The 14383-nt window shown below is 48.5% G+C and overlaps 1 protein-coding gene across 27 annotated transcripts in view; it reads left to right on the top strand.

Moving 5' to 3' along the window:
* Positions 1–14383, top strand: part of AOPEP (aminopeptidase O (putative)) — a 404877-nt gene that overhangs the window by 308758 nt on the left and 81736 nt on the right. The window contains exon 14 of one of the 27 annotated variants that reach the window (XM_070049797.1): positions 12188–12975. The exons of the other annotated variants lie outside the window; for them this stretch is intronic. Within the exon in view, the coding sequence (XP_069905898.1) occupies positions 12188–12223 (36 nt within the window). The 3' untranslated portion in view covers positions 12224–12975. Of the gene's footprint in view, positions 1–12187; positions 12976–14383 lie in introns of those variants that run through there. 27 annotated transcript variants of the gene reach the window in all.

The raw sequence follows: 14383 nt of genomic DNA, 5'->3' as shown, positions 1-14383 counted from the left end.
AGCCGAGATGGCGGACGTGGGTTAAGTGGCGCGTGTCAGCCCTGCGGGGGTCATGAGAGGTTTCCCCGGACTGGAGGGTGCAGGGAAGCAGAAGCTGGGGCAGACTCGGCTGCGTGGGGCAGATGGCACAGCTGTGCAGGGCGGCTGGGGCACTGAGCGAGGGGCCGGCTGTGAGGCAGGTCGGCTCGCAGGTGTTCGCCTTCCGTGTTGGAGAAAGCCTCCATGGAGCTAGGTGGAAGGCACAGCACAGGCAGCCTGAAAGGCCAGCCAGGTTTTCAGTGAACTCGGACGGGGAAGCAAAAACAAACACCCTGTGCTTGGCTGCCTGTTAAAATAATGAATAATGAAATGCAGTAAATGGGGTGAGTGAGATGTTACCACCCAGATAAGCGACTGGAAACGCTCTCCTGGCCTCTCGCGGCCCCTCCTGCCTGCTGCTTTGCGTCATTCCACCCGCCAGAGAGCTGTGCTGTCCACGTGTCTTAGCAACTTCTCATTTCTCACCTTTCTAAAGATGTGCCGTTCTCTCTGACACATCTCCTCTTATCTGCTTTCACGTTCTTTTCCATTGTGTTTTGGCCATCTCTCTACAAATATAATTGGATTTTTTGATGTGTGTGCATACATTATACGTATACACGTATCTCCCCCACTTGAAATGACAAAACTCGCTTAGCTTCTCTTTTGCTTCTGGTCTTCTTCTCCTTCCTTTCTGGTATCTGTCTTCCTTTTTCATTGTTTTAACTTCCTTTTATCTGGTTCGAGTCACTTTTGCAACAGAAAACGTGAGTAAGTGCACCAGGAACGACGGCACTGAGTGGGTCAGCCGGCTGTGCAGGCGCAGGTTAAACATCTGTGCCTGCAGCAGTGGACTAGAGAGCGTGTTTTTTAAGATAATATGTTTTACTGAGTGACTGTGGGTTGCAGAAGACAGAACACTGCTTTCCCTGTTCATGCCTTCAGCTGATTCAAAGGTAAATACAAGGTAGGCATAGTGAGAAATTAAAAAATAATATTTTTATAAATGCATACATTTAAAATTATGTAAAGCTTTAGTACTTCTGTTAGTCTAAAGATTAGAACATAATAAAGTAACATTTTACAGAATTTTCAGGAAAGCACGTGGATGGGATATTCCTTTAAGAGGGAGAAGATTTTAGTTCTAGATTCAATAGGAGAGGCTTTGCTGGTTCACGCCTATCTGATAATGTGCAGAGGGTCGTCAGTAAATGCAGATACGTGTGGATATGTATCAGAAGTGTTATCGGCTTCGCTTTCCGAACACCGAACATTTCAGCAGTACTAAGGTTGGCTGTGGTTAACCAGCGGCTCCCGCCGTGCTCTGGTGCGTCTGGGACTGCATGGTCATGGCCTGGGTGAGCTTGGTCAGCCTCTTGGTATTACTCCCGACAAACACGAGCTGCACACAGCTCCTGGGAACAGCACCCTCTAAGGCTACCATCGTCGTCACTTTCTGCCAGAATCCGAAAAACTATGCCCTCAAACCACTAGGTACTCACACCGTTGAAAATTTGAAATTTTCCCTGAAATGTAGAAATCTAGCAAGATAGTTTTGAGCACGGTGGCCTCTCCCGTATTTAGTGTCCGTTTTAACGGAGCCAAGTGATCAATTCTGTTCACTGAGTCTTTGAGAAAACTGGGATGATTTTCTTTGCAATAATTCCTAGATCCTGGAACAGTTTTACTTCCCTGTTACTTGGTTTTTCCTACATACTTGACTCTGAACCACATCGATGATAATCTTAGCTTGATTTAATAACTCCTAGATCATATTCTAGATTGTAAAATCTGACTTGGTTTTGCAGCATTCATTTTTTTCCTTTGTTCCTATACTATAAGATAACCACTGACATGTTCAGTATGACCAAGGTAGGTGAAAATGTTAAACTGCTTCACAAAGACTTGACTTCTGTGTCTGTCTCTTGTGACCAAGGCCTGTTTCACATGCAGTTTTTGATTTTTGGAAACCACTGAGACTTAACAAAAATTCGCTGGCTCTTCCTTAGCTCCTCACAGCAGAGGGTGACTGTGTTCGGCTTAACTCTGAAGCGATCCCGATGGCTTCACACAGCTCGGCACCTCAGTGGAGTGTGGAGCTAGGGAGGCCGTGCCAGGAGTCCTCTCTTACAGGAACGCCCCTGTGATCGGCCACATGGTAGACTGGGTGGCCCCTCTGGGGCTGCTGGGTGTTGGTGGCCTTGCAGCTTCTTGGGTGGGCGTTGCCCTGGGAGGGTGGACAGCTAGCCTGTATTTGTGGAGCCCTCTGATGAGGGCTCCCCTAATGCTGGATTTCCATAGAAATGTGTCACAGCTCTTGAGGCCCCCAGCCTCCCTCTCCCTGAGTGGCTTTGTGTCCTGTGTAGTACTGATTGTGCCTTTGGATGACGACTTACTTGAGTGATGGGGCGGGGAGGCGGAATAATTTATTCCAAGTAATTATAAAGAAACCAAAGAAAGGGAGTAATTACAGTGCTGTTAATATGCAATTTGTTATTTTACTGCGGAAATATTTGGAACTTCTGGGAGTGTCTTGGGCTTATTTGTGGATCTCTTCCTTTTTTCTAGTAAATCCCTAACAAATACATAATTTATTAAGTTCTGTTCTCCCAAGTCTGAAATTAGATCAGTTTTCACAGGATCTCAACTTTTTGTTGCTGTCCCCTCCCCCAGCCCACTCCCTTCAATGGACTGAGTAAGAATTGTCAATAAAAGATACCTTCAGTAGCCTCAGAAAGTCTGATCTGCATAACCTTATACCATTCAGTCTTCATCTATTCTGTAGAATTTTTTAATGTTTTTAAGAATCTGTAGTTTGAAAAAAAAAAAAAAGTCCTGAGAACTCGTAAGTGCTGAAATTCCTTCCCTGTTCCAACTTGCTTGAACGGGGAAAATCAAAGTGTAGTCATCCACTTAGCCACACGCACTTATTCGCACATTCAAAAAGGAGTCTTTGAATGGAACTATTAGGTTAATACCAGCTAACACTCGCCATGTGTCAAGCCCTGCTCTGAGTGCCTCACAGCCCATGTACAGGGACCATGACAACAGTGTCAGGAGCAGCAGCATGACAGGAGGCCGTTCTAGACCGCATCAGACCCCTCGTGCGGGCGGGTGAGGTGCAGAGGAGGCGGGCAGTTGCCGTGACAGAGCGCTTCCGGGCGGCGAGGTTTCATTCGGTATTGGTGCTGCTAGACCACCAGCATCAAGTGCACATTGCTAACTCAGGAAAATCCCAACCAGCATGTATTTTGAAAACACTTGAAAGTGTGCAGATAATTACACTCTTGTTGATTTTCACAATTCCGAAGCCAGCAGCCATCAACTCTTGTATGCCGTTGAGAGATGAAAGCCATTTTCCTATAAAACACGAGAACCCCGGGCTGGGAGAGGGAGGCAGGCGGAGACGAATTCTGTGGCTTTGAGCTACTTTTACAGGCAGCATTAGTCTCATTCCTGTGACAGAACGCTCTCCTTGGCAGTCCTCCTCATCTCAGGCATTTTAATGAGCCGCTGCTTTCTGCCTGGTCTCATATGGCACTCATAAGAGGCGTTATTTTTAGCAGCACCTACTGGTGTCAGCGTGGGTCAGGGCCTGCCATTGTTTCCATTCATCTGCTGTCGCAGGAGGCCGATGCCTGCATGGCCGGCGTGGGTGCCATTGAGCTTTCTGGGTCTCTGCGCACAGCAGAAGTGATGCTCAAAGCCATGAGCCCCTCATGCCTACAGAAGAACCAGGGCACAGGCGGCTTCCCAAGTACCTGCTAAATGAGAGAGGAAGGTACCCTATCCACAGCATTTTTTTTTAAAGAATTATTTTTTATTTATTTGAAAGAGTTACAGAGAAAGGTAGAACCAGAGAGAAAGAGAGAGGTCTTCCATTCTGCTGTTTCACTCCCCAAATGACCACAACAGCCAGAGCTGAACTGATCCAAAGCCAGGAGCCAGGAGCTTCTTCTGGGTCTCCCACGCGGGTGCAGGGGCCCAAGGACTTGGGCCATCTTCTGCTGCTTTCCCAGGCCATAGCAGAGAGCTGAATCGGAAGAGGAGGAGCCAGGACTCGAACCAACGCCCAAACGGGATGCAGGCTCTGCAGGCTGGGGCTTTAACCCACTACGCCACACCGCCAGCCCCTACCCATGGCATTTATCTCAGGAACTTATATCTGGCTATTATGTTTAGCACATTTTGCTGTTGAGAAATAACATTTTATTCAGTTTTAATTCCTTTCTTCCTTAGCGGTAGAGGTTTCCTTTATAGTGTACTATGTTGAATTTTCTTGGTTTTAGTGTGGGTGGCCTCTTTCACCTCTTCCAGATTAAGCTGCCACCTGTAGTCCTGGCATCCCATATGGACGCCAGTTCAAGTCTGGCTGCTCCACTTCCAGTCCACCTCCCTGCTATGGCCTGGGAAAGCAGCAGAGGATGGCCCAAGTCTTTGGTTCCCTGCACCCATGTGGGAGACCCAGAAGAAGCTCCTGGTTCCTGGCTTCTGATCAGCCCAGCTCTGGCTGGGGAGTAAACCAGCAGATAGAAGATCTCTCTCTCTCTCTCTCTCTCTGCCTCTGCCTCTGCCTCTCTGTAACTCTGCCTTTCAAATAACTAACTAACTAACTAAATAAATAAATAAATCTTAAAGAAAAAAAAATAGAGAACTTGGAGCCAGGAAGATCTGACGCTGATCCCAGCTTTGGCACCTAATCGTGCACCCCTTGAGTTTGCCATTGACCTTTACTTTCTTCTGAAAATCCTTTTATTTAATTGGCCAGTTAAGCCCATTTTATTAATTGATAAAGTCAGCATGCTTGGCCTCAATTTTTTCATACAGGTTTTTTTTTTTTTTTTAAGCTGTATTTTATTTATTTGAAAGGCAGAGTGACAGAGGTAGACACAGTGAGAGAGAGAGCGTGCGCAAAGGAGCTCTTCCATCTGCTGGTTCACTCCCCAAAAGGCCACATGGCTAGGGCTGGGCCATTCTGAAGCTGGCAGCCTGAAACTCCATCCAGGTCTCCCACGTGAGTGGCAGGGGCCCAAACACTTGGACCATCTTCATCTGGTTTCCCTGGTGCCTTAGTAGGTAGCTGGCTCAGAAGCAGAGCAGCTAGGACTCTAGCCAGTGCTCTGATTTGGATGTGGGCATTGCAAACCGTGGCTTAACCCACTGTGCCACAGCACAAGCCCCTTTTCACATAGCTTTATGGCTTTTAATATTTTGTCCTGTTTCTGGGGTTTGCTCTAATGATTGCTTTTACATAATAATACTTTTTTTGTTGCTTTTGTGTATTTGTTCCCTGCTCTGAGTGATAGAAAAATTGGATACATGCCTTTTGGTGCCTCTGCGCTCTTTATCTCCCTCCCATCCCGTGATTCGAAACAGTATTTGCTTCTAGATAAATACGTGTAAGATGATCAACAAGCTGATTGTGTTTTTAATATCACACTTGCCCCCTTTGAGTCATCTTCAGTGTTGAGCGTGTAGATGTGACGCGTGTAGTTCCACGTCCTTCGTAGAATCGCTGGTTTTCATGCTATAGGTACACCTGCGCTGAAGGCTCACCAGAGTGCTGATGGGTGTGTCTTCGTCATTTCGGTTTCTGAAGCTAGCTCTCTCGTAGGTTTGTCCAGAGGAGCTTGGGAGCAGCTGTACTCCCTGAGTTCTCACATGCTTATGCTCAGTTTATGCTCAGTTCAACTTGATGTAAAATCTTTGGCTCCTGCTTGGTTTTATTGCTTTACTTAAGTATCTCGAAGGTGTTACCCCTCTGTTGTTTTCTTGCCTGAAGTCCGATTTCTGGGCAGCCCCATTTCTTTCCCTCAGAGTGACCTGGTCTTCTTCCTTGACATACGATTTTTTTTTTTTCTTCCGAGTCCAGTCATTTTGCCCTAATGTGTCTCAGCGTGAGTCACCGTTCCCCGTCGTCACCTACTTCTGAGCTCTGTTACACTTTACTTTTTGTGAAGTCAGAATGACTCTTGACTTCTCCCACAAGTAGATTCGAAACCGAGTGAAGTAAAACGCTTTGAGTTTATTGTTTTTACCGTCTCATTATGTAATACAGTGCCTTGTGGTTGGGAACTCTGAGGCTGAGTGCTTTGTTTTATAGGCCAACAGACTGGAGCTGGTGTTGTCTAGAAGTGGGTGGTGGATGGTTAGTGGGGTCAGAGCTGAGCCCCATGCAGGTGGTAGGCAGACTGTCTGCTCCTGCTCTTGGAGGGCCACGGGACTCAAAGTAGTGGTGTTTTTTTGGGTAGAGCCTCATCCAGAAAACCCCAGCCTCCTTGATTCTTCTTGCAAGCTGACCTGTCTTGTTGGTTTCCCTTGCGGAACTCTGGGTTTGTGTGACCTCGTCTTCCGTGTGCATGGAAAAACACACAGGAAGAAATTCGAGTGCTCTGCTTTTCCATATAACAAGCAACCGCTGAAAACCTGGGTCTGCTTAATCGGCATGTTTTCTGGAAATTTGTCATGTATAAGACCCTGTTGTCAGAAAAATACCAAGGAGGCATGCGATATCCCTTCTGGCCATGGGAAGATAAAGCACATAACACCTCAAAGATCACCTGCAAAGCAGTGTGGCAGGAACTCAGGCCAAGGGCATGCAATACGTTTTTCCTGAGGCTACCTTGGACTGGAGTTTCCGGGATAAAGCAGCCCTTGACATGTGCAAGCTGCAAGCAGGACATGTTGGTGGGAAATTGGGGAATTGAATTGGCTGGTTTTTTTTTTTTTTTTTTTTTTTTTATCCATTTTAATGCTTTTACCCAATTTGTCAGCACAGACGGAGGGGGGGGGGTGATTGATGTGCATGTAAATCGTGGTAGTGCCTATTTGAATATGTGATTTAAAAAAAAAAAATCCATGGTTTGCAAGTGTAGTTGGAACCCATCACAGAAGTTCTGCTGACACTTATGAATCAGACCGATTTGGAAACCCAGAAATGTAATACTCTGTGTAATTCTGAGTATAACAGGCTCCTTTTCAAATTCTGCATTTATTCAAATTATTTTCTAATTTCATTTCCCATCCCTAACAAATAGAACCCTGAGTTGGGAGTAGAGAATCTGGAGACAAATAGAAACCAGGCCTCAAAGCGTTTATAGATAAATGTAAACCACCAGAGAGTAGAAGAGAGAATTGAATCAGATCTGTACCAGAGGCACAAGAACTGTGCAGTCAGTCCCAGAGCAGTTTGGGTCTCCATGGGGAAAGGAAGTCACGTGCCTGGGCTGTTTTTATCATCACGAGCCTAGTCTGGGCTGAATGCAGAACACAGATACGTGCTCCAGTCCATCCGACTTCGTTTGTTTTGTGGAATCGAGGGTACCTTCATTCCTGTTCTCAAAATGCAAATTGTCTTCACAAGTATGCATTCAAACTGCAGAATGCGTGTTCATCTCGGGCTCATTCATACAGAATCCAAAGTGGGGTAGCAAGTTTAAGTTCCCTCTGAACTTGGGGACAGAAGCTTTTCAGTCTGTTTCCCCTCTCTACTTTTTCCCCTTTTGTTTGCCTTGTTTCCTGTCTTTTTTCTTTTTTTAACCTCTAAACATTTGGTTTCAAGGCAAAGTGAGAAATCAAAATGCTTCAAAATGAGGGGTGGTGACTTCAAGTTCAAAGGTGTTTTATAGTTCCCACCCCTCCTGATGTTTCTGGGTCGTGTCCTGTCATTCAAAAAAGCAGCCCCTGTGTTCTCAACACCACTGATAGCAGCATTTTCTCTTTTGTCTTAAAAAACAAAAAAGTAGCTATAAACCCCTTTGAACTTTCTGGTGAGGCAAAACAAATGTATTTGCCACATGCGTGCACACACTCATACACACACACACATCTTTGAAGATTCAGATTTTCATGTTTCGAGAGCAGGGCAACAGACTGATTTGCAATAAGTAGAATCAAAGAGAGCATGTGAAATGGGGGGAAAATGATCTCAAGAATGTGTGTGTTTACTTTTCTTGCATTTTTGTAGACAAGGCAACAGTAGTTACTTTATGTGGTCGTGTTTATAACTGAAAGTCATAAAGCTCCTGCTGTTCATTTTCTGTGGCAGTTTGCTACTATTAGTTTGATGTCCAAGAAGAGAGAGAGAAAAAAAAAAAAGGTTATGAAAGGCTGGAGATGTTAGACAGGAGCCGCAGAAGAATCTGGAAGAGAAACCGCATACCTCTGGGTTCTGTGCGTACACAGTTTGCTCTCTGCTTTTAACTGTCACACGTGTACCGGCTTTGGTTTTTGATGGTGAAGACCTACCCTCAACCTTTATTCCTGGCAGTAAAGTTCAAGAGTGCCGGCTGCCCCCTTGGGCAGCAGAGGACAGCGGTCCCTCGTGATGTCTTTGTTTAGCTACATGGCAAGCATTTTATGTGCCGTAGCATCGCCCTCCGCGCCGTTTGGTGACTTGTAAGAGAACGTCTGCAGTTGTGTGACTTTCACTACGATTCCACTTCAGAGCATCTGCCCTGCCCAGAAGACTCCCTTGTGCACTTGGCCCTTAACAGAAATTTCATGGAAATTGGACCACAGGTGGTTTAGTTTGGGCTCTGTCTCCTGCATTGATTGTGGTGTGTTGAGGTCCCGCCATGCTTCCTGTACTGATAGTTTGTTCTTATCACACGGGACTGTTCCAGCGTGCGGCTATAGCTGCTATTCTGTTTCTCAGCTTATTGGTTGTCAGTCATTTGGGTTTTGTTGTTGTTGCTGTGAATAACGTCTCTGTGGACACCGGTCAGACCGTCTCCCTCTAGACGTGTTTTCGTTTCTCTCGAGTGGATGCCTACGGTTGCAGTTGTTTGGCCATCCAGCTGATCTGTTTCTTTACACCTTCCACCAGTGGTGTTTAAGGTGTTCGTTTCTCTGCCTCCTTGTCAGCATTTGGTATTGTCAGACTCTCTTGTTTTAGCCATTCTGGAGGGTGTTGAACCATGCCTTTTGATACTGACTGCTTTTATTTCCTGAGAAGGTCTGGAAGTGTCTGGGTAACCTGATTATGCTTTTGCCATCCACTTTACGGATCAGAAGGCACTGGCCCAATCAGTGGGAAATCTGAATGCCTTACCCAAAATCCCCGAGTGAGTCACTACACCTCGAATCCTCCCACGTCAGTTGGAGTTGTAGCAACCTGTTTGTGTTCCGACTCCCAGCTCTCGTGACTCAGAACCCACTGTGTCCTTTCAGCGTTGTTAGGTATGGCTTTCTTTTTCATCTTTCACAAATGATCCTGCTAATCCCCTGTGGGATTGTGTCTCCTGAAAGGAGTCTGTTTGCTGCAGGAGTGTGCTAGCCTCTCTGAGAGGCTCTCCTCACCCTCTGCCTGACCATGTGGGGCCCGCCTTGGGCAGTCAGGTCTGGCTGGCAAAGCTGGCCCCACGGGGAATGTGCTACCTCCGTGCAGTCCTGCAGAAGAGGCGGGAGTTAGGGAGGTGGCTTGTCCAAGACAGCTGGCACTCCTTAAATAGTTCATACACTTCAGAACACATTCTTCAAAAAACAAAGACCTTGTGCAAGGCTGGTCACCTGCGGCCTGTGGATAGTAATGCCATTCACTCGTGTTCTTTCTCCTCTGTGACAGTGAGACAGGAAGACATTCTTGCATTTATTTATAGACTAAAAGAAACAAAATTAGCCTTGGTGTCTTCCTGTAACTGTTCCTTGGCCAGCAGCAAATATAGCAGTAGTCCTTTTTTATGAGTTTGTTATGTTCTGTCCTCGTCTTTTGGCTTTGTTTGGGGAAAACCAGTTGTGTTTCTCAGAGCTACTGTGTCGTTTCGTTTACATCTCCCGTCACTCTGTCTGTTACAGCAGAATAAATTGTGACTGTTGCGCCTCCAAACTAGAAGTCCACCCCCCCCAAGCATCTCTCAGGCGTGGTGATAAGATTGGTGCGCTGGCAGAACTTCATTTTTAGATGGATCTGTGATCTTTTTTTAATACTCAATTAATTGTAGCTTTTTTCTGCTTGTTCCACTTGCCTGAAATACTTTGATTTTGAGTTCCTTCGACGGCTGCGGGAGCTTTACAGCCACCCAGTTAATGGAAGGCACTTTCTGCTGGGCCCATTACTGCTGTCCTCACGTGGCTGTTTCCTGTCTGAACTACCCATTACCTTTCGTGTTCAGGGGTGGCAGCGTTTTAATCTGTATCCTGATGGATCGGGGTGGGGTCGGGAGTGGAGGGCTCTAGTTGTCTGTGAAATGACTGTGTCTCTCTGAAACGGTCCTTGGGTCGCAGTGAGTTTCTCAGTGTCTGGAGCTGGGGGAAGCTGGTCTGGGGGCAGCGCGCTGCTGCACAGAGCGTCAGGAAAAAGGAAAGCGTTGAGGCAGCGTCAGAGAACAGAGTCAGAGGCAGCTTCAGAGAACAGAGTCAGCACGAGCAAGAAGCTGTCCACCGCGACTGGGAAAACGATCCATCAGGCGACTGGAGGAGCATGCCAGCGGACATGAGTCACGGAAGCTACGCGAGGTCCTGGACACGTGTGTGCATGCCGGGCCTTCAGGCAGGAAGTGGGGGAGAAGGGTGCTCGCAGGGAAAGTCCAGCGGCCGAGGCCAGAGTCCAGCGCCTTGTTTGGGAAGCTGCAGGGCTGGAGTCGTGAGAGTTGAGACAGGCCTTCCCAGCATGCCTTGCACAGGGGAGCCCCGTGGGCCCTGGCAGGCTCTGATTCCTGATTCTGGTACCAGGCCCTGAACTCATGGCCCATCCCTTGCTCTTTCCAGCTGTGTGCCTGGGCAGCTCCCCAGGTAGAACCTGGACGCAGGACAGATTTGGGTCCAGGGGGAGAAGTCTGTTGGGCTGGACCCTGTCGTGTGGCGGAGCAGAGTCTCCCTCCAAGGCCACCCTTCGTGGCCTAGGAGCCCCTCTGGAGGGAAGAGCCGTCCCAGGGCCTTCCCTGCTTGGATTGATTAGAGGCATACTGTGCCAGGTTTGGAGTGCTCAGTCACCCCCAGGAGCAAGTAGGGGTCCTGTGGTGACACAGCTGGGGGTCTGCAAGGGTTGAGGTGAAATTCTGCTTTTCATATTAAATTAGAGGATTTTACAAGGCACAGATGACTTGAAGTATGTGATGCTTATTACAGACCAAGCAACTGTGACATGAAAATACGGTGGTGGTGGTGGTGGTGTTAATCACACAGACGTGTGGCCAGATAACTGTGGAATGCAGTAAGGGCATAGTGCCTTTGTCCTCACTGTGCAGCTCTTTTTTTTTTTTTTTTTTGAATGTATGTGTTAGGATTTTTTTCCGCCATAACACAAGGCTGCTTCCCATGTTTGTGCATATTCCTACCTTGATACGGTGCACATTTAGAGCTAAGTGAAGTTTTTCTGTACTCAGGCCTGGCTGTTTGCTTATAGGCCAAAATCAAATTCCTTTGCCTCGACCCTCCCCTCTGCCAAAACAGTGTTGATAAAACCGATGCTGAACTCAGATTAGGAAAGAGGTAGTTCCAGAGAACTGTCCATGCTGCTGGCCAGGCAAGGTGAGTAGGCATGGTGCTTGTGTTTTCTGACAGATTCGTAAGGCTAGTGCGGAGGGAGGAAGAGTGGGGGTGTGGGGTCGTGGAGGCTTCTCCCAGCACCCTCCCCCCCGCCCAGCAAAATGAAAGGTGCTGGGAAGAACATGCCCGGATGACACGCCTGTCTTGAGAATCCAGACTTTGTGAGTCTGTGTTAGAAATTAAAGTCAGGGGTTCTGGTCAGGGGTTTGGGTCTGCTCAGAACACCAGATTCTCCTCTAAGACCTAAGCGATGCTGAAATTGCCCCCAGCAGAGGTACGAGCTTGCCTGGTGTGTGTAGCGCGGGTGCACGCGTACACGCCGCAGAGCAGGGAGCTTTGGGCTGAGCAGTCTCCCGTCTTGGACGGATGCTGCAGGGGCTATTTCCAGAGCTGGCTCTGTTTGCAGCTGACTGTGACTCACGGCCGACCAGACCGACGCCTTAGCCCCCAGAGGACTGCCCTGTGCGGAATGCAAACTCATTGTCATCATGAGCCAGCCTGGGGAGCGGCTCCATGGAAAAAGTGAAGGTGGCTCAGATCCGGCTCGGAGCGGGCGGCGGAAAATAACCGCATTCTGCCTCGTTCTGCGGGACTTCATGCTCCCTTTCCCGGGAGCCCTGGGTGGCTGGGGTTCAAGGTAACAGCAGAAATCAGACTCACTACAGGATTTTCCCTTCTACAGAGTTGGAACACAGAGGGGACTAATCCCCAGCGATGACCGGGGATTCTGAACCACGGAGTCATACTTTCTCAGCGTTTATTTTTGCTGTCACACCTGTTTTTGAGATCATGCATTGTGGAAGAGAAGGAGAGAGAGGGAGGTTCATAAGTGTGGGCGGCCGGCAGCATTCGCCTTTCCTGCCTTCACAGTGACATTCCAGGCGTCCGGAGGGCGAGGCACACCCTTTACCTCAAGGCTGAGAGGGCAGAGAGAGCGGGGGCTTTGTCCCGTGAAACCCTGGTTACCGCCAGACTTGGAAATGCAAGTACTGATGCTGTTGTTGCCGTTGTTTTAAACCTTTCTTTCTTTCTTTATTTGAAAGGCAGAGTTAGAGAGAGAGAGAGAGAATCTTCCATCTTCTAGTTCATTCCCCAAATGACCACAATGACCAGAGCTGAGCTGACCTGAAGCCAGGAGCCAGGAGCTTCTTCCAGGTCTTCCATGCGGGTGCAGAAGCCCAAGGACTTGGGCCATCTTCTGCTGCTTTCCCAGGCCATAGCAGAGAGCTAGATCAGAAGTGGAGCAGCCCATATGAGAACCAGGCGCCGGGACTCGAACTGGCGCCCATATGGGATGCCGGCACTGCAGGTGGCTGCTTTACCTGCTGCACCATAGCTCCAGTCCCTGTTGTTGTTTTTAAAAAGATAGTTCCTCATAGTATATCTTAATGCCATTGTAGAAACAGTGCAGATTTTAAATGATGCAGATGCTGTAACAACATCTCAATTAAAAGAGTTGCTTTGTGGAGAGCCTTTTGCTTCCCATTTTCCTGACTAGTTTTGTTAGCAGGCAAAATGTCATTCTTGGTGCTGAACACTTTTCCCCCCTCCACCGCCCCCAAGTTCCCATTAACATCTCTCCCCACAGAACGCGGGGGGTGACTGCCGCTGGTGCTGTGGTCACCACAGTTGCATTGGAATCTTTGAGTACCCCTCCCCTCTCTGTAGTCCCTAACACGTCGAACATGTAGTCAGATGGACAGACCGATATCCCATCCTCATCCCTCTCTGGCTGCTTTGCCTTGTCCAGACCAGCCTGTGTGAGCCCTGCTTTCCTCATCCGTCAGGCAGTTCCGCAGTGAAGCATTCAGCCAAGAGCTGTCCCTGGGTGACGACAGCTTACAGACAGTGGTGTCTATGTTGTCAGCGCTGGCCTTTTCCAGTGCCACCGTGCAGTTTTTAGTTTGTCGTCAGCAGTGCAAGGAGCCCTGAGAACCAACAGTGCTGACCAGGAAATGTAGCCACGGCCAGATATTGGGTGGCTTCTGGGAGCCGGCTGAAGCGTCCCCAGGGTTAAGATGACAGAGAAGGGGGCCGGTGCTGTGGCGTAGTGGGTTAGGCCACAGCCTGCAGTGCCAGCAATCCCATATGGGCACCGGTTTGAGTCCCGGCTGCTCCACTTCCAATCCAGCTTCCTGCTGATGCGCCTGGGAAAGCAGTGGAAGATGACTCAAGTCCCTGGGCCCCTGCACCCGCGTGGGAGACCTGAAAGAAGCTCCTGGCTTTGGCCTGGCACAGCCCTCAGCCAGTGCTGCAGCAGCTGGGGCTGGGCCAGCCCAAAGCCAGGAGCTTCTTTCAGGTCTCCCACGTGGGTGCATGGGCCCAGGGACATGGGCCATCCTCTGCTGCTTTTCCCAGGTGTGTTAGCAAGGAGCCGGATTGTAAGTTGAGCAATTGGGACTCAAACCAGTGCCCATATGGGATGCTGGCACTGCAGACGGTGGCTTCATTCTTTGTGTCACAGCACTGGGCCCTGAATAAATCTTAAAAAAAAATAGGGGCCGGCGCTGTGGTGTAGCGGGTAAAGCTGCCATCTGCAGTGCTAGCATCTCATAGGGGCGCTGGTTCTCATATGGGCTGCTCCACTTCTGATCCAGCTCTCTGCTGTGGCCTGGGAAAGCAGCAGCAGATGGCCCAAGTGCTTGGGCCCCTGCACCCGGGACCTGAAGGAAGCTCCTGGCTCCTGGCTTTGGATTGGCCCAGCTCTGGCCTTTGCAGCCATCTGGGGAGTGAACCAGCAGATAGGAGATCTCTCTCTCTCTCTGCCTCTGCCTCTGTTTAACTCTGCTTTTCAGATAAATAAATAAATCTTTAAAAAAAAATCTTAAAAGCAAAAAAAAAGAAAGATGCTAGAGGAGGCCAGTGTGCTTCTGTGGAG

The sequence above is a fragment of the Oryctolagus cuniculus genome, chromosome 1 (genome assembly GCF_964237555.1).
Source record: "Oryctolagus cuniculus chromosome 1, mOryCun1.1, whole genome shotgun sequence".
In the NCBI taxonomy this organism is placed as follows: domain Eukaryota; kingdom Metazoa; phylum Chordata; class Mammalia; order Lagomorpha; family Leporidae; genus Oryctolagus; species Oryctolagus cuniculus.
The sequence above is the reverse complement of the archived record's forward strand: the minus strand, read 5'-3'. Positions and strand labels throughout refer to the sequence as shown.